Source organism: Bos mutus, chromosome 7 (assembly GCF_027580195.1).
Source record: "Bos mutus isolate GX-2022 chromosome 7, NWIPB_WYAK_1.1, whole genome shotgun sequence".
Lineage (NCBI taxonomy): Eukaryota > Metazoa > Chordata > Mammalia > Artiodactyla > Bovidae > Bos > Bos mutus.
The window spans coordinates 13,231,417-13,251,535 of record NC_091623.1 but is presented as its reverse complement, the minus strand read 5'-3'; the positions used below and the strand labels follow the sequence as shown (position 1 = coordinate 13,251,535).

Here is a 20,119-nt window from a genome sequence, read left to right as displayed (position 1 = left end):
AGAGCCTGAATAAAATGAAATAAATGGAAAAGAATGAAATTGAGCAGATTCATAGAGTCTGGGTCTACCCATTTAGACAAACCTAAAGCCCTACCTATCACACTGAGAGAGGCAGACACCTAGTGTCTCCTGACACATTTCCAGTGACACAGACAGCATGTGTCACCTTCTATTAACCAGATATAGTCCTCACTGGTCCTACTTGTCTCATCCAAAGCAATACACACTTAAGACTCTCTCTTCACTAAGACTAACTCTTGGCTACATATTGTGGCCCCACTGTCTTGTCTGGGCCAGTCCAGCCCTGCCCCACGTGGGCAGGGAGAGTATTCCAAACCATAGGTTGCTACAGTTGCTCCGAGTCTAAAGCAAATACAGCTAAGACTCTTTCCATTTAATGACGCCAACAGGTAGAAAGGTTTAGACAATGTGGATGTACAACTGCGTGACTTCTGACTTTGACTAAATTCTGCTTGGAGAAACAACAGGTATTTGCAGGAGACAAATTCTAAGGCACATTCCATGTAGACTCAACTTAACTCTTGCACATAACTCATTTTTCTTCACCTCCTTCTTTGTCTTCAGTGTAAACCCTTCACCAGCTCCTTCTCAGACCTTCCCAAGGTAGAGCTCACTGCTTCGTGTATGGCTCTGCTTCTAATTACTATTTACTGCATTTGCATGTGTTTTTTTCTCATTATAATGTCATTAGAATGCAAGGGAGCCTGGTTGCCAAGGCAACCAGGAGTGGTGAATGCACGGCACAGCCTTTAATGAAAACTTAACCCTACTTCGTTTAATTCCCACTGTGTTTTTTGGCTCACTTCACTTTTGTGGTTTCAAGAATGGAAATATCCTGCAGTTACGCCTTCTTATGCAGTGCTGCTCCAAGGTCTTGGGAGCATTTGTGTTGCCCTGAACATTCTAACAACACTTTATACGTCTCATAACTAACCTTGAAAACTTCCTCTGATAACAATAAATTCTCCTTCTGATCGACAGCGCTCACTCGACGCAGTTCTTTGAATATCTTAAATAGTTTATCTTTCTCCAGACTAAATATTCTCAGGTTTTTCAAATTCATTATGTTGTCTGCAGTCCTTATTCACCTAATGGCCCACCCCTGAAAGCATTCTAAATTATTCTACTCCTTCTATAGCATCCTGCCAATCCGGTAACCTTCTCAAAACAACACAGATTAATTTGACATGACTTCTTTTTAGCCAGCCTACAAAGGTATGCTTATCAAAGTTAGGTATAATAATAATAACAGCTTATCAGATGATCAAATCAAGACTTAAATTAAAAAAAAAAATCTCAGTCAGGTAAAAATAAGATGATACTTAGCATGAATAAAAGCAAAATCCTAAAACTAGGCTAAAAAATCCAGCTACACAAGTACAGGAGCTCTTGCTAAACAGCAAACACAAGAGATATAGGTGCCTTCAGGTTCAATAGGAGCCAAAGTGTGACAAGCTGTCATGAAGGGATTTCTTAGAACTCAGTTTGTAATTCTTATACTTGCAGGATAAGGTAAGGAGAACAAGGTCAATAATACTGCAGAACTGTTTTAAGAAAGTAAATCTTGTATGAACCACCAACTAATGACTACAAAAATCGATTGTTTTCTGGTATCACTATCTTTCATATTACGAAGAAAGACAGAATTCGTGGGGTCAGCCACTGAAGGAAGGCAGCCTGAGGAGTTAGAAACAACAGGAACTGAGCTCTCACTTCTGAGGGAGCAGACTCGAAGAGGGGACCAGTGTGAATGCTATTGTCCAACAAAGCCAGTGGCAATGATAATAATGTTCTTTGTGCCATCCAAAATGGTAGGCAGTAGCCACCTGATATGCAGCAAGTCCAACTAGGAAACCACGTTTTTCATTTTATTTAACTTTACTTAATTTGAATTTCAATTTGAATAGCCACATTTGGTTAGTGGCCACCAGAGCTACATAAATGATGGGCTAGTACAGAGTAAAATGTTCTGATAATAATAAGATTAGACTACATTCTATAGCTTTCCCCCAAACAAGCAACCGAAGTGGGACCCAACAATATCTGATTGCAGTCTTCAGGGAGGCCCTACTATAGCATCCATTTCAGGCCACATCCTCTACAGCAAAAGGCCAGGCCATAAGAACAATCTGCCTGAGACCAGGGGTGGGAGTTTAAAAGGAGATGGGTAGTCAGGATCACTACAGACTTGAGAAACAGTATGGCATGGAGTTAAGTACACAGACTTGAAAATCACACTACCTGAGTTCATGTCCCAGTTCTACCTTGAATAAGCATGACCTCAGTTTCTTCATCTATAAAGTGGGGATAATAACGAGTACCATTACCAACCAGTTTAGAAAAAAAAAAACAAAACCCTGAGTTAGAACCTAATACAAAGTAATTGTCAATGAGTGTTTTTTCTAAAAAGTAGGCTTCTCCTTAAAGTGTTAACTTACTGTGATCAATCCCCATGAGTGAGTCAGAGGAGGCTAAGATAACATATTTCTCCTTGCAGGCCTTTACTCTGCTACATAATTTAGAAACTATCTGAATAGCAATTTGGCTTAACCCAGCTTAGTCTGGTTCATCAGCCTTCTGCCACCTACCCATTCTGCCATACTACTGCGGGCCCTTGTCCCTCACATCAAGAAGACATGACACTGCACTTGCCCAGCTGGTAAATATATATCCTGAACTTTTACCCTCTCTCAGTCCTTGCTTTGTACTCCATTTTCTGATAACTCTTAGATATTGACTTTGGAACCCATCATAGTTGACATTTCTGCCTCAACCTTCCTGTCATATGATTCAGTCCAGTGCTTCCTAACCCATTTCACATCATGACACATAAAAATTCATATTTGAAAAGTATAATGAATAAACAGAGGGATATTTAGTAGTGTCTACATGAAACCTGGTTAAGAAAACTTAAACATATTTTCTTCATACTATATAATTATTATAGTCAATTCCTATTCCTACTCCCAGCACCAGGCTAATCTACTTTCTGTCTCTATATAAAGGAGTATTTATCACTTTTCTCCACATGATGGAAACTCCTTTCTCATCATTAACCAGAACTTGGATGATTCAAATCTAAACTGGACTTCAAAAGTGTCAATATCCAGTAAAACAAATAGATCTTCATTTACTTTCATCAACAAATGAAATGTGAAAATTTCTTATGATAATATGAATAAATTGTAAATACAACTGAAATCATACTCCTTAACCAATGAAGTAGCTTTTCCTTAAGTACACAAGATGTTGCTCTACTTGTCTTAATAATTATTCTTTACTATTCAAACTGTGACACTGACTAAATGGTGGTAGTTTAGTCACTAAGTCGTGTCTGACTCTTGCGACCCCACGGACTGTAGCCCGCCAAGCTTCTCTGTCCACGGGATTTTCCAGGCAAGAATACTGGAGTAGGCTGCCATTTCCTTCTGCAGGCAATCTTCCCGACCCAGGGATCAAACCCAGATCTCCTGCACTGCAGGCAGATTCCTTACCGACTGAGCTACCAGGGAAACCCTTTAGCAATGCTGACTAAATACTACAAGTGAATCTTTCTTAATTCCTCATTTCCAAGGCCGAATTTTTTACTTGAATCCATAAACTTTATCAGTACATGTGAATACATTATCATGAGATCCTGGTAATTTTCTACTAATTAGGTTCATTCTTTCAGCTAATTAAGTTTTTGTTTTTTTGTTTTGCCACCATGCATAGTGAGGAGTCCTAATCATTGAACCACCAGGGAATTCCCTAAGTCAAATAACTATCTTTCAACAAATTTTCAAAGTAAGAATTGCTTACCAAAAAAAGTTCCAATTTTCCTTCTAGTTCATAAACTTTGACAAAACTCTTCACTGGACATTTACTGGCCTTTATTTAGTAATAAACAGCGGAAAGTCGTATTCCAATCCCATTTCTTCACATGAAGCCAAAAATAGATGTGAGTGAAGCAGCTTCAGCTACATTAGATTCTCCCTTTTGATACATCACACTATGTGAAGCTCATATACAGGCAAACTTTTACACAAAGACTTTCTCTTTGAATAAAACATCATATTCTTTGAATCTCAGTGTTTTCATGACTCTTGATGTGCAACCATTATAGCTTCCTGTCGCTGCAGTCATTCTACCAGTAATACAAATTCAAGCATGTTTCCATAATACCTTATTTGTTTCATATCTTAAAGTATGAATTTACCACCTGCAATATTTCATCCTCAGTAATTTGTTTTGGTACTTCTTTACAGAGAACCAATATTCTCCCTAGCATTTCTCTTTAGGAATTCTAACTGGGCTGGAATTTGGCAGTTGCTAACGTGTAGATTCATTAATCTGCAATAAAAGCTCATTTGACTTAATAATTATCTGGGTTAGTTTTGTCTTTATGCCATATGACATATCATCAATACATTTACAAATACTATCATCTGACAGTGCTACCTCTACCTCTTTTGCTTTATTTGCAAAAGTTTCCAGCCTGGCTGGTCAAATGAGGGCTTCCATCCTAGTGCAAGGCAGCTTGGCTTCAACTTTTAATGATGTGACCACTCAACTGTCTTATTTTGATTTTTACCTTGACCTAAATACATTGAAATAGTTCATTGTTAGAAACAATCTCAAAATAGCTTTGATTTTTGCATTGCTTTTTCAAAATTTTAAAAAGTTCGTCTTTCCCTGAACAGGATGAGTTTCAAAGGTGAAGTGTCAGTGCAGTTTGCTTGATATCTTGTCTTCATCTGATAACTTTTCTTTCCAGAAAGGCATTTAGGCTAAGGGGAAAAAAGTTACAGAGCACACACATCAAAGGTGGAGATAATTCTCATTTCATTACCTAATTAGTGACTTCACGGAGAAGGCAATGGCACCCCACTCCAGTACTCTTGCCTGGAAAATCCCATGGACAGCGGAGCCTGGTAGGCTGCAGTCCATGGGGTCGCTAAGAATCGGACACAGATGAGTAACTTCACTTTCACTTTTCACTTTCATGCATTGGAGAAGGAAATGGCAACCCACTCCAGTGTTCTTGCCTGGAGAATCCCAGGGACAGGGGAGCCTGGTTGGCTTCCGTCTATAGGGTCCCACAGAGTCAGACACAATTGAAGCAACTTAGCAGCAGCAGTGACTTCAAGTTTTTTTGATACTGTATTTCTTTGTGAAACTCATTGAAAAGTAAGTATAATAGCTGTAAAATTTAAATATTCTTTAAATATTATGAAAGTGAGAGTGTTAGTCACTCAGTTGTGTCCAACTCCGTGATCCCATGGACTGTAGCTTGCCAGGATCCTTTGTCCATGGAATTCTCCAGGCAAGAATACAACAGTGTGTAGACATTCCCTTCTCCAGGGGATCTTCCTGACCCAGAGATCAACCCAGGTCTCCTGCATTGCAGGCAGATTCTTTACTGTCTTAGCCACAGAAGTCCTTAAAATATTACAATTAACTAATATATGAATAAATATTAGAAGAAATAATAGGGCCAATAGGCTTTTACAACTACATAAAATCTACTTACAGAAATAGGAAATCTATGCTAATTAAAGTTTTAAAAACAAACTTCATGTAAACTCAAATGAATAATCATTGCCTTTTGTTCACTCCAAAAATTAAAACTTTGAAATATTTTACAAATAAATATAATGCATAAACTTGTATATGATTAAAATATTTTGACAATTTATTTTCTGAAACTAGAAAGCCTTTCAATGAGTCACCTTAATTAAATTACATTATTATCTGAATTTTTAAAAACATTTTTTTAATTTCAAAAAACAAACATATATTATTATAAAATTCTAACAAGAATGTGATTTTGGCTAATTATTAACACCAAAAGCAAAAACCAAGTAAAGTAAGTAAGCAAATTAAAAAGCAACAGAATTAATGTTTTATTTAGTAACAGTATGAGAAAATGATAATAAAAGTAATAAAAATGATCATATATAAGCTCTAAGTCAGAAAAATTATAAAATGATGGTGATGATGTTGATACCAAACTAAATTAAAATTAAAATTAAAATATTTACATACATTAAAAAAAATCTTAAAAGATGGAAGCAATGCAAATATCCATCAAAAGATGAATGAATAAATAAAACATAGTATATTTACAATATTATTCAGCCTTAAGAAGGAAGAAAATTATAACATATACTATAACATGAATGAACCCTGAGGACATTATGCTAAAGCAAAATAAACCAGTTGTAAAAGGGCAAATACATGATTCCACTTAAATGAGGTAGCAGTCAAGTTCATAGAAAAGAAAGTAGAATGGTGGTTACTGGGCCTGGGTGGAAGGAGTTATTTTGTGAGTAAAGAGTTTCAGTTTACCAAAATGAAAAAGTACTGGAGAAGGGCACTAGTAATGACTGTCAACAATATGAATGTACTGAACACTACCAAAATGTACTACTTTCCAGTTGAGTTCAGTTGAGTTGCGCAGTGGTGTCCAACTCCCTGCGACCAAATGGACTGCAGCACGCCAGGCTTTCCTGTCCATCGTCAGCTCCCTAAGCTTGCTTAAACTCATGTCCATCAAGTCGGTGATACCATCCAACCATCTCATCCTCTGTCGTCCCCTTCTTCTCCTGCCTTCAATCTTTCCTAGCATCAGAGCCTTTTCCAATGAGTCATTTCTTCACATCAGGTGGCCAAAGTACTGGAGTTTCAACTTTAGCATCAGTCCTTCCAATGAATATTCAGGATTGATTTCCTTTAGGATGGACTGATTGGATCCCCTTGCAGTCAAAGAGACTCTCAAGAGTCTTCTCCAACACCACAGTTCAAAGGCATCAATTCTTGGGCGCTCAGCTTTCTTTATAGTCCAACTCTCACATCCATACATGACTACCCGAAAAACCATAGCTTTGACTAGACAGACCTTTGTCAGCAAATTAATGTCTTTGCTTTTTAATATGCTATCTAGGTTGGTCATAGCTTTTCTTCCAAGGAGCAACTGTCTTTTAATTTCATGGCTGCAGTCACCATCTACAGTGATTTTGGAGCCCCCCAAAATAAAGTCTCTCACTGTTTCCATTGTTTTCTCATCTATTTGCCATGAACTGATGGGATTGGATGCCATGACCTTCATTTTTTAAATGTTGAGTTTTAAGCCAGATTTTACACTCTCCTCTTTCACTTTCATCAAGAGGCTCTTTAGTTCTTCGCTTTCTGCCATAGGGGTGGTGTCATCTGCATATCTGAGGGTATTGATATTATTCCCGGCAGTCTTGATTCCAGCTTGTGTTTCATCCAGCCTGGCATTTCACATGATGTACTCTGCAAATAAGTTAAATAAGCAGGGTGACAGTATACAACCTTGACATACTGCTTTTCCTATTTGGAATCAGTCTGTTGTTCCACCTTCAGTTCTAACTGTTGCTTCTTGACCTACATACAGATTTCTCAAGAGGCAGGTCAGGTGGTCTGGTATTCCCATCTCTTTCAGAATTTTCCACAGTTTATTGTGATCCACACAGTCAAAAGCTTTGGCATAATCAACAAAGCAGAAATAGATGTTTTTCTGGAACTCTCTTGGTTTTTTGATGATCCAGTGGATGTTGGCACTTTGATCTCTGGTTCCTCTGCCTTTTCTAAATCCAGCTTGAACATCTGGAAGTTCTCAGTTCACACATTGCTGAAGCCTGGCTTGGAGAATTTTGAGCATTACTTTGCTAGCATGTGAGATGAGTGCAATTGTGCAGTAGTTTAAACATCTTTGGCATTGCCTTTCCCTGGGATTGGAATAAAAACTGACCTTTTACAGTCCTATGGCCACTGCTGAGTTTTCCAAATTTGCTGGCATATTGAGTGCAGCACTTGCACAGCATCATCTTTTAGGATTTGAAATAGCTCAACTGGAATTCCATCACCTCCACTCGGTTTGTTTGTAGTGATACTTCCTGAGGCCCACTTGACTTCGCATTCCAGGATGTCAGGCTCTAGGTGAGTGATCATACCATTGTGATTATTTGGGTCATTATCTTTTTTGTACAGTTCTGGGCCACTTAAAAATGGGTTAATATTTTTTCCCATAATTTAAAAATATTTTAATGTAAATGCTAAAAATGGTATACTTTATGTTTTATATACTTTTGTTATCACAATTTTAAGAATTTTTAAAAGCTTACTAATAAATATATCACAAGCTTATAATCAGACATACTGAAATGACTCCAGATCTAATGTCAAGGGTATGTATAATGTGATGTGGATACTATAGAGAACTTCCAGGCCACAAGTACCACAACTAAAGCTTTTCGGTCCAAAATAATTATTGAATTTATAGAGTTTACATAGGGAACTACTCAAATGGAACTCAAATATCATTTTAATTACTATAAATTTCCGAACAAGTGTACAAAACACAAGGACCGTAGTATCTTGAATTAACCCGTAACCTGTGCACGGCACAGCAATGTACATGGCATGGCAATTAGGAAGCTCTGATCTAGTAAGTCAACTTTCAGCTTTCTCCTGTATCAGTTTATCTCTCTACCAAACTCAGCATATTCTTAGACAGTCCTCTGGGTAAGTCTCATCCCAGCTCCATCAGGGATTGAGACCTATGCTTCTTGCATGCTATGCTCAGGACATCTCCCTTATGGCACACCCCATTCTCAAAGGCAAGACCCAGAGAGTGGCTACCAAAAAACTAATGCATCATAAGCAATCTTAACAGAAACAGCATTTGCAACAAGGTGAATGATATGACCTTCTAAACCCCTATTTCTATGACCTATGAACATTTTTATGACTTGAGGTTACATAACATAAATCTAAACTTTATATTCTGATTGCTTGTCCAGGTATCAGCGATGAATAAAATGCATAAGAAGAGGCATGCCTCAAAATGGTTTTTAGTAGCACTAAGATACACTAAGTGAAAGTGAGAAGTAAACGAAACTTGTCAGCTGATGCTCTTCCATTACTACCTCTTCTGTGTTGTCCAGGCCCACATTATATCCTATTACTGTGGTCCAAAGTTTCTGATCCATCAAAATTGCCACAAAGTACATAACTCAACTTTCTCTGTTCTTTCCTTTTTTCCCCCTAAAACCTACTGTGATTACTGGCGCGGGGGGGGGGGGGGGGGCGGGCATGCTACAGAGCATAGACAGAGGAACCAGAGATCAAATTGCCAACATCCGCTGGATCATTAGAAAAGCAAGAGAGCTCCAGAAAAAATATCCATTTATGCTTTCCTGAATACGCCAAAGCCTTTGATTGTGTGGATCACAACAAACTATGGAAAATTCTTATAGAGATGGGAATACCAGATCACTTTATCTGCCTCCTGAGAAATCTGTATGCAGGAAAGAAGCAACTGTTAGAACTGGACATGGAACAACAGACTGGTTCCAAATAGGACAGGGAGTATGTCAAGGCTGTATATTGTCACCCTGCTTATTTAACTCATTTACAGAGTACATCATGCAAAATGCTGGGCTGAATGAAGCACAAGCTGGAATCAAGACTGCCAGAAAAATATCAATAACCTCAGATAAGCAGATGATACCATCCTTATGGCAGAAAACGAAGAACTAAAGAGCCTCTTGATAAAAGTTAAATAGCAGAGTGAAAAAGTAGGCTTAAAATTCAACATTCAGAAAAGTAAGATCATGGCATCCAGTCCCATCACTTCATGACAAATAGATGGGGAAACAGTGGAAACAGTGAGAGACTTTATTTGGGGGGGCTCCAAAATCTCTGCAAATGGTGACTGCAGCCATGAAATTAAGACACTTGCTCCTTAGAAGAAAAGCTATGACCAACATAGACAGCATATTGAAAAGCAGAAACATTACTTTGCCAACAAAGGTCCGTCTAGTCTAAACTATGGTTTTTGCAGTAGTCACGTATGGATGTGAGAGTTGTACCATAAAGAAAAGCTGAGCACTAAAGAACTGATGCTTTTGAAATGTTATATTGGAGAAGACTCTTGAGAGTTCCTTGGACTGCAAGGAGATCAAACCAGTCAATCCTAAAGGAAATCAGTCCTGGGTATTCATAGGAAGGACTGATGCTGAAGCTGAAACTCCAATACTTTGGCCACCTGATGTGAAGAACTGACTCTTTGGAAAGGACCCTGATGCTGGGAAAGATTGAAGGCAGGAGGAGAAGGGGACGACAGAGGATGAGATGGTTGGATGGTATCACCGACTTGATGGACATGAGTTTGAGCAAGCTCCGGGAGCTGGTGATGGACAGGGAAGCCTGGCATGCTGCAGTCCATGGGGTCACAAAGAGTCAAACACGACTGAGTGAACTGAACAGAGCATACACATCTTAGTTCCCCAACCAGGGGTAGAAAGAATCTGTGACCCCTACAATGGAAACACAGAGTGTTAACCACTGGACCACGAAGGAAGTCCAAATCTACCCTAATCTTTAAAAATATATTTTGGCAAGGCCCTACTTCCATTTGGACACAAGAGTCTAGTCAGGTTTTTCTTACTAGATTTTCTTATGAGAATATCAACACCAACTTTCACTCAATGGTCACTAGAGCATAAGGACCTGCTCTTCATAGGAATCAGAATAGCTCCACTTCAGGACTTCCCTGATGGTACAGTGGATAAAAATCCTCCTGCCAGTGCAGAGGACTTGGGTTCAATCTCTGGCCCATGAAGATTCCACATGCTGTGGAGCAACTAAGGCTCACGAGCCACAACTACAGAGCCCATGTGTCACAACTCCTGAAGCCCATGTGCCTAGAGCCTGTGCTCCTCAACAAGAGAAGCCACCTCAATGAGAAGCCCACACACCACAACAAAGAGCAGCCCCTGCTCACTACAACTATAGAAAGCCCACATGCAACAACAAAGAGCCAGTACAACCAAAATTAAATAATATTTAAAGGATATTTCCACTTCAGGTTCCACTTTCCAGCACTTAGCTCATTAACCATTTGATGTCATCAAGCTGTTTTGTGAGAGTATGGGAATTACTTTTTATTCAAATTTTAATATCTAATGTTATATAATGGGGCAAAAGGACATAAATCAACATTTGAAAATCTCATCTTAGACCAAATGCTTTTCAAACCATCTGTGGTGAAAGATCAGGATTTTTATTTCCAATCTGTCATAGACATACTTTTGTGAAAAACACTAAAAATGAATTACCAGGAAAAAAAAATTAAATTGAAAAATCCAAAGCATACAAAATATGAGCCCCAACTAAAAAAAAGAAGAAGAAGAAGAAGAAGAACTATTTTTTAGAGTACTTTTAGGTTCACAGCAAATTTGAAATGAAGGTACAGAGATTTCCTATAAATCCCCTGCCCCCACTCATGCATAGCCTCTTCCATAATCAGTATCTTTTTTTAAAATTATATTTGACAGATATAAAATTACTCTGTCAAATTACTCACAAGTTTCTAAGTACTTGTTTTCAATTTCTTTACTTGTCTCTTGCATTGGTACCAATATAGGACCACACTGAGTAGCACTGCCTCTCTTATCCCAACCCAAATATCTACCTCCATCCTATCACCAGAGGCAAACAATCCTCCCCATAAAGATGCACGAAGATAGAGAATGCCATATGCTATGGTTATTGAGAAAGCCACTTGGGGTATATACACATCTGCCATCTATAGATTTCTAATCCATAGAAGATGATCTTTTTTCATAAGCCATTCACTAATCGAATATACTTTCAGGTTTATGAGAGTAACACAGTCTAGGTGTTTTACATGTGCCTTTCATTTTGAAACCTCTCATTTTTTTAGGGTAGTTAAAACCCATACTCTGGTTCTTGATTATTTACATAATAAAGATCTATTTAAATGCACATGCACTACACCCTCCTGAAGTCAGCAGGAGGTGAACATGAAGATCTGAGACCAAACAAAACATCTCTGTATGTGTGCAAAGCATGTTTCCATTGTGCAATTGCTTTACAAATAAGAAATAAACACTGGGTTTATAAAACTTGGAAGAAACGGTTTAATAGCTTTGACTGTTTTCCATTACAGGAAAATTTACATGCTGAAAAGTAGCAAAAACCAGTGCAAAAGAATAAACAGTGGGTGCACTTCAAGGGCTTGCCTCTTTTGAGAATCAGGAGCAAAATTGGGTTTTATTAGCTGTTTCATTAAGTTTTACTTTGAAGAAAAGCAAACAGTGAAGGCATATGTGCAATATCTGATGAAAAAGAGATTTTATTCTAAACAGTCTCTGTACAAAACTCATTAATGTAACATTAAATGTGAAGACTTGTTTAACAATTTAAGGATAATTTTACTCATTTTAGTTTATTTATAATTTCTAACACAGTTTATTTAACATATTTTAATCTTTAAATCACCATGTATACTAAACTAATACATTAAATCTGTCTTTTCAATGACATTTTGCAGTAAATATCTACAGCAAACTGTTAAGGGCAATTAGTATATGAAGTTTGTACCAAATTTAACACCTAAAGCTAATACAGCTGGATACTGATAACTTGAAAAATTCATGAAAACAAAACAGTTCATCTTAATCAAACTCCTAACTATAAATGCTTTTCTTTATTACAAATAGACCTTTTAATAAAAATCTAAACATCGGTGTTACTATAATCCAATATCTAAAATCCAAGCATCTAATACTGAAATTATTAAATAAAAGCTTTTTCCTCAGAGCAAATTTAGACATGCCAGATAGTCATCATATTCTCACTGGAAGAATTTGCTCAACTGCTATTTTTCCATATCAAGCCTAGGTGTTTTTAAGAAGCAACTAAAATTTCAAAGTAGGAAGAAAAATATATATATCCCAGTTCTCTTCTCTCAGCTACAAAATAACATGGGCCTCTGGTATAGAACAGATTAAACTTTAGCTTCTAACTGAGTTAGATGAACTCAGTATTAAACTGCAAGCTGAGGGTTAAGTCCATAGTCCTTAGAAGCAGACACACGTTGGTTCCAACCCTGACACTGCCTTTTACATAAAGACCAGGTAACCTTGGACAAGTCACTAACTTCTCTAGGCCCCCATGCCTCATCTGAAGTAGATACAATAACTGCTAACTCATAGAGATGTTGTGGGGATTAAATTAAATGAGATATTATATGTAAATAACAGCACAATGATGGTGCTTTGAAAATGGACTTTTCTCTTTAGAAAAAAAACTTTACTCATTTTAATCAAAATAATTTAGTACATAATTTAAAAAGTCAAGCTGTACTAAAAAGCAGTTATAACAAAAATCAGTAACCCCCTTTTTATTCCTCCCCATTCTCTGGTCAGCCTACCCAGAGGCAACCTCTTATAACTTTCCTTGTTATACCTTCTGCCATTCATCTCCAAATTCCACACATTTTCTGTATATGAATTTAGATATTACCAACCGATCTATTGTGTAGATTACATATATTCAAATTCAGTGTGACCTCCCAAATTAAAACATCAGAATCTTTAAACAATGACTTTAAAGGCTGGAGTAAACTCAATCTTTAAATATTTAAAGATTGGGGTAAACTCATACATTAGAAAGAATATACAGAAGAAACAGTCTCTGTCTTAAGAGCCTATGTAGTTCAAATCAATTATAATCAATGATTAAGGGATCTACTTCTCAGAGCAAAAGTATGAAAGGGATTTATTTTTTCCAGTAACTGCTCTTAGCACTCCTGTGTGGAATCTTCTTTCTCACTTGATAAGTGTTGCTGATCAATTGTCTTTGTTGTTGTTGTTCAGTTGCTCAGTCATGTCCGACTCTTTGCGACCCTTAGTGAGCCCAATTTTTTACACCTCCCTATATCGTTGTCCTTCAGCAGTGCCTTTCCACACTGACTCTGAGCTTGACCCCACCTCCACCCAAGAAAAGCTCAAGTGGAGGTCTGCAAGAGTGCTTGAGTGTTTCTACTTTCTTCATTTGGACCCTAACCACTGCCATGAGAACAAGTTCAGGCCAACCTGCTGAAACACAGAACCAGGCTGAATCACCCTTCTTTGTGAGGCCCTCTTAGACAAGCCAGCTCCAAGCCAATACTCAGCTGGATTGTATTGAGTTGGCCAAAAAAAGTTCATTGGGTTTTTCCATGAGACGTTATGGAAAAACCCAATGGAACATTTTGGCCAATCTCGTACATACCTAAGTAAGCCCTGTGGACATCAACTGAGCCTACCATAGGTCAGCAGAATAGTCCGGCCAACTGGTAGATATTTGAGAAATAATAAATGGTGGTTGTTTTAAACCACTAAGTTTTATAATGATTTATTATGCTGTAATACCTAAGTGATATATTGTTGCTATTGTTGTTTAGTCAACAAGTTGTGTCCAACCTCTTTGTGACCCATGGACTGTAGCCCACCAGGCTCCCCTGTCTATGGGATTTCCCAGGCAAGAATACTGGAGTGGGTTGCCATTTCTTCTCCAGGGGATCTTCCAGAACTAGGGATCGAACCTGCATCTCCTACATTGGCAGGTGGGTTCTTTACCACTAAGCCACCAGGAAAGCCCACAACTGATATATTAGGGATCCTTAAAAACAATTTGGTTCCATTCTATACTTTTTAGATGCTTTCAGTTATTAGAATTTGAAACTTCAGATAATTAAGACTCAATCTTGTATTATTTTTGCTATTTTGAAGATTTCAGGCTCAAAATGAATTTGAAGCTCTTTTTTCCCTGTAGTTCAACCCACAGTCTCTGCAGCTTAGAATGGAGAAAAGAAGCATTGTCCTGCTCAGAGAAAGCTGCCTCTCACTACTTCTTCCAGAAGCCCATGGCTTGAAAACTGGAAGTAGGAAAGAAGATCTTCCCCTTACTCAACTATATGCAGTCACAGTCCTCTCCTTGTTGTCTGCTGTTGCTCCTCTGGCTGACAATGACTGGGTGTCACTGCTCCTGCAAATGGCAGGCATGTAGCTGCTAGCTCCTTCATGAGTGATTAAATGGGCTCTTCAGAAGATCCTACAGGGACATTTACCTGATCTAGACAGTAACTATCTGTCCTTTTCCACTGCTGAGGTCCCTCTACGCCCTCCTGGCCTGAGCAGGACAAGGAAAAACTAGGTTCAGCACAGCTACTCTATGAAGTGACCATATTAAACAGATTAAACAGTATCCTCTGCCCCCAACTACTACCATCAATTCCCTTTAGTCCTGCTCCAGCAAAAAAAAAAAAAAAAAAAAAAACATGGCAGATCAGCAAGTCCATGGAGAAACAAATGTTCAACCAAACAATGAATGACCCCCCTCCCAACTTGAAAGTACCCCATACTCTTTACAAGTGGTTCTTTGGGGAACTAAAAGAAATTTGGGAGGGAGGGAATCATTTCTCATTACAAACTGTGCATTTCTGCTCTGCTGAATTCTATTCTCATATTGGAATAGGGTGGAAAATGCCAGTTCTTCAGGAATGGTTCCTCTGAGCAGTCTCTGCAGGCAAGTTTCTGGCCCCAGTGGCTAGTAGATTATTCATAGCTATCCAAATATAGAAAATTAGTTATTCAAAGTCTTTTGTCCTCAGCTTGGGGCCTTAGCTGCAAATCGGGAACAAGATAAAAAGGTCCCACTCAACACACTGTTACATGGTTATTTTAAAATCTAAAGTATGCATTAAATTCTACTATACTGCATATCATTATAGAAAATTCCATTTATACAGAAATGCCAGTTTTATTAAAAAGACTGCCCTGAAGAGGTTATTTGAATGATACTTATTAACTTTTTATGTAAATTTTATGGTGTTTTCATGGATCCTAATTCATCAATTAAGGGATAAAAGAAGAACATTGGCATTTTTTAAAATTTCTCATATTTTTTCAAATAAAACTTTTTGTCTAATAAAATTCTTCAAAGTGTAGATATTTTTTTCCCAGAAAGTCAGATATTCAATCATTCGTTTAACAAATATGTCTGTGTATCTACTTTATACCCAGTGATATTTCAGCTGCTTTGGGCATATCAGCAAACAAAGATCTCTATCCTCATAGATTAAACAGTAGAAAAGAGACATTAAACAATAAACATAATATGTATACCTGTAGCTGATTTGTGCTGATGTGTGGCAGAGGCCAACACAGTATTGTAGAGCAGCTGTCCTCTAATGGCAGACAGTTTAGAAGAACTGAAGAACCTTGATGAAAGTGAAAGTGAAAATGAAGAGTGAAAAAGATGGCTTAAAGCTCAACATTCAGAAAACTAAGATCATGGCATCCAGTACCATCACTTCATGGCGAATAGATGGGGAAACAGTGGAAACATTGGCTGACTTTGTTTTTTGGGGCTCCAAAATCACTGCAGATGGTGACTGCAGCCATGAAATTAAAAGATGCTTACTCCTTGGAAGGAAAGTTATGACCAACCTAGATAGCATATTTAAAAGCAGAGACATTACTTTGTCAATAAAGGTCCATCTAGTCAAGGCTATGGTTTTTCCAGTGGTCATGTATGGATGTGAGAGTTGGACTAAAAAGAAAGCTGAGCGCCGAAGAATTGATGCTTTTGAACTGAGGTGTTGGAGAAGACTCTTGAGAGTCCATTGGACTGCAAGGAGATCCAATCAGTCCATCCTAAAGGAGATCAGTTCTGGGTGTTCATTGGAAGGACTGATGTTGAAGCTGAAACTGCAATACTTTGGCCACCTGATGTGAAGAGCTGACTCATTTGAAAAGACCCTGATGCTGGGAAAGATGGAGGGCAAGGAGGAGAAGGGAACAACAGAGGATGAGATGGTTGGATGGCATCACCGATTCAGTGGACATGGGTTTGGGTGGACTCTGGCTGTTTGTGATGGACAGGCAGGCCAGGCGTGTTGTGGTTCCTGGGGTTGAAAAGAGTCAGACACGACTGAGCAACTGAACTGAACTGAGCTGTCCTCTAATAATTGTATTTTGTTCTATACTTCTCAAAAAAAGAAAATGAGTCTAAAAAAATAAACTCACTGAAGGTATTAAAAAAAAAAAAAGTAAGTTACAGAAGGTGACTAATATTACGAGAAAAAGAGTAGAGGAGAATAAGGAAAATCAGGAGTAAGACTGTAGGTAAGGAGACCAAGTAGTGTGAAATGTTGAATAAGGTGGTCAGGGAAGCCTCAGTAAGAAGGTGACATGTGAGCGAACACATGGGATGGGAGGACAGAGAAACGGGAGCAGTTAGTCATATCTGGAAGAAGAATGTTCTAAAAGAAGGCCCAGTCAATTCAGAGACCACTCCCCAACCCCGACCCTGCCCAGGAGGTAGTGTTTGTCTGGTGTGTTTGAGGAACAGCAAGAAAGTCAGTTTGCCTGGATGGTTGTGAATGAAAGGAGGGAAGTAGGAAGTGATGTCAGAAAAGTAAGAGAGTGCGGAGGGAGCAGATCACAAAGTTTACAGGTGACTGTAAATGCTTTGGCTTTCACTTAGAATTGAGAAGTGACTGATACAATATGACTCCCATTTTAAATGGGTTACACCATAGGAATACAAGGGTGGAAGCAGGCTGATGGTTAGGTGGTTGGGAACGTAATTCTAGTAAAAGTTGATGCTTCACCAGAGCAGTAGCAGGTGTGTGTGTGTGTCAGTCATTCAGTCATGTCTGATTCTTTGCAATCCCAGGGACTGTAGCCCTCCAGGCTCCTCTGTCCATGTAATTCTCCAGGCAAGAATACTGGAGTGGGTAGCCATGCCCTTCTCCAGAGGATCTCCCTGACCCAGGAATCAAATCCATGTCTCCCAGCGCTGCAAGCAGATTCTTTAACATCCGAGCCACCTGGGAAGTAAGGGAGATAATGAGAAATGGTCTGATTCTAGGTATCAGAATACCTAGAAGGTGGAGGCAACAGGATGGGGAATAAGAGAGAAATACAGAAGTGAAGGATATCTCCAGTAGTCCAAACAACTGAAAAACTGGAATTGCCATCAGTTGAAAGGAGAAAGTCTGGGAGGAGATTTATTAGAGTTTAATTTTGGACATGTTGAGACTAAGTGGAGACATCAAAGTAGAAACGTTAAGTAAGAAGTTGGCCTTATGAATCTGGAATTCAAGAGAGAAGTCTGGACAAGAGGTATACATTTAGGAGTAATTACCATTTGTTACAATTTAAATGATGACCTCCAGGGTCATGAGATTAGCTAAACAAGAGAATAAACAAGACCTGAGCACTAACATTATGAGGTTGTGGAAAAAAGAAAAAACAGAAAAGGAGACTAAAAAAGAATGAAGAATAATTTAGGCAGTAAATCAAAAGACTAAGGATACCAAATGAATATATCAAGGAGAAAAGTATGATCAATCCTTGTCAAATACTACTGAAAGATCAAACAATTTACCAGAGTTTAGCAGCAATAAACTTAGAAGTCACTGATGACATTACATAATAACACTGGACCCAATGATTCATTCTACTAATAAGGAATATTACTTACTAAATGAAATTTCTTATAAAACAAATAGGTTTTTAAATACTAGTCAATGACCCACTGTGAAATGAAATATAATGAAATGTATTTACACGAATAAAAAATCTGGCAGAATTCCAGTTTATATGATTTTAATTCAATTTTTAAAAAATGCATACAGAGTGCTTACTATGCTAAGCACCAAGGATATAGAAACAAAATTCCTGTAGTCAAGGAGCTTTGAGACTACCATGGAGAATCAGATACAGATAACCACCATATAAAACCATGCATCAGTTCTATGAAAATACAGAGAAGAAGAAGGCATCTAAGCCAAACTTAGGGTCAGTGTTACCTATCTGCTTAAATTTAATCTCTAAAAAATATTTAGTGATTATGGGCAAAAGACTTAACCAAACAAATCACAAAGGATCGTATGATAAACTAACAAACATGAAAAGGTGCTCAAATGAACTAGTTTTTAGAAAAATGGAAATTAAAATCACCCTGTGGCCTCAGGAGACTGGATGCCAAATCTCCAAAAAACAACTTTGAAAGTGTTCAAAATTATTTTTAAAAAGTAACCATTTCAGGAATCTGGTAATCAACCAAAATCAAACACAGTAAGAAGCACTTATTCATGAAACACTGCTGAAATTAGGGTAAGAACAGTGGGACTCTGTGACACTCCTGCCTGGGGCTGCTACTATCCCTCCCCTGTGGTCAGTGGTCGGGGCGAGCGGTCTCCCTAGACTGCAAGCTAGGGCAGCTTCAAGGCTGGAAAGACTCAAATTGTTTTGGAGCCAAAGATGAAAATATGCAGTCTAGCAGCATCACCAGCAGAAGTAGCAATCTCAGGAGCAAGTCTGAGGGAGCCATCCCAGTTGGGACAAGCAGCCTCCCAACAACAAAACCAAAAGGTAAACTAGGTAGATCCTGGAAAAGAGAGACCAAGAGGGTCTTGAACTCTGCTAACAACCCTGGCTGCCTCCCACCCACATATCTCAAGAAAACTACACTGTCTTCAAGTCCTGGGCTGATGGTGAGGTTGTTCACATGAACAGAGGACATGGGAGAAACTAGAAAGCAGGGCAGAGTATAAACCTGTCTGAAATTTGAATGTGTTCCGCATCCCACACACAGTCCTTCAGGAAGGGTGGAAGTCTTACTCCATCCATCATGCTCAGGTGTCCCAGCATAACTTGCTGTCCACTTGCTGACCCTAAAGCTATGCATAAATGAATGCTGAGCAAACAAAGCCAGACTCAAAAGAATATATCTTTTGGGGGCATGAGCTGCATATGCTTAGATAAGGAGCTTGAACTATATCCTGAAATAACAAAGCATCACTTAAGGATTTTAACCAGGGAGTAATGGATTGGAATTGTGTTTTATAGACAGATCACTTTGGCAGGGTGGAAGTCAGGTTGGCAGAGTACAAGAGTAGAGACAGAAAGCAGAAACAACGGTCTGAGCCAAAACAGTAGCAATGGAAAAGGAGGACAGAGGAGGCAGAGGTAAGTCAATGTGAGAGATTTTTAAGTGAATATAATGATCCAAAAGGTCTAGGTATTGAGGAGACAATGAATGTAAAATTCTTCAGTTTTATGGCCTGAGCCAGAATGATGGTAGAGCCGTCTACTAAAACAAAGAATTCAACTGAGAAAAGGTTGAAAGATATGAGCTCAAATTTGATTATATTAAGCTTGAGGATACAGAAGTCTAAAATGTATGAGATCACTTATGTAACTAAACTTTGCATAAAGACTATTATTAA

General features: G+C 38.3%; 1 protein-coding gene across 3 annotated transcripts in view; it reads right to left on the bottom strand.

Moving 5' to 3' along the window:
* Positions 1 to 20,119, bottom strand: part of ATG10 (autophagy related 10) — a 275,884-nt gene that overhangs the window by 222,576 nt on the left and 33,189 nt on the right. The window contains exon 3 of one of the 3 annotated variants that reach the window (XM_070373075.1): positions 16,005 to 16,099. The exons of the other annotated variants lie outside the window; for them this stretch is intronic. Coding sequence (XP_070229176.1) covers positions 16,005 to 16,099 — 95 coding nt within the window. The remainder of the gene's footprint in view (positions 1 to 16,004; positions 16,100 to 20,119) is intronic. 3 annotated transcript variants of the gene reach the window in all.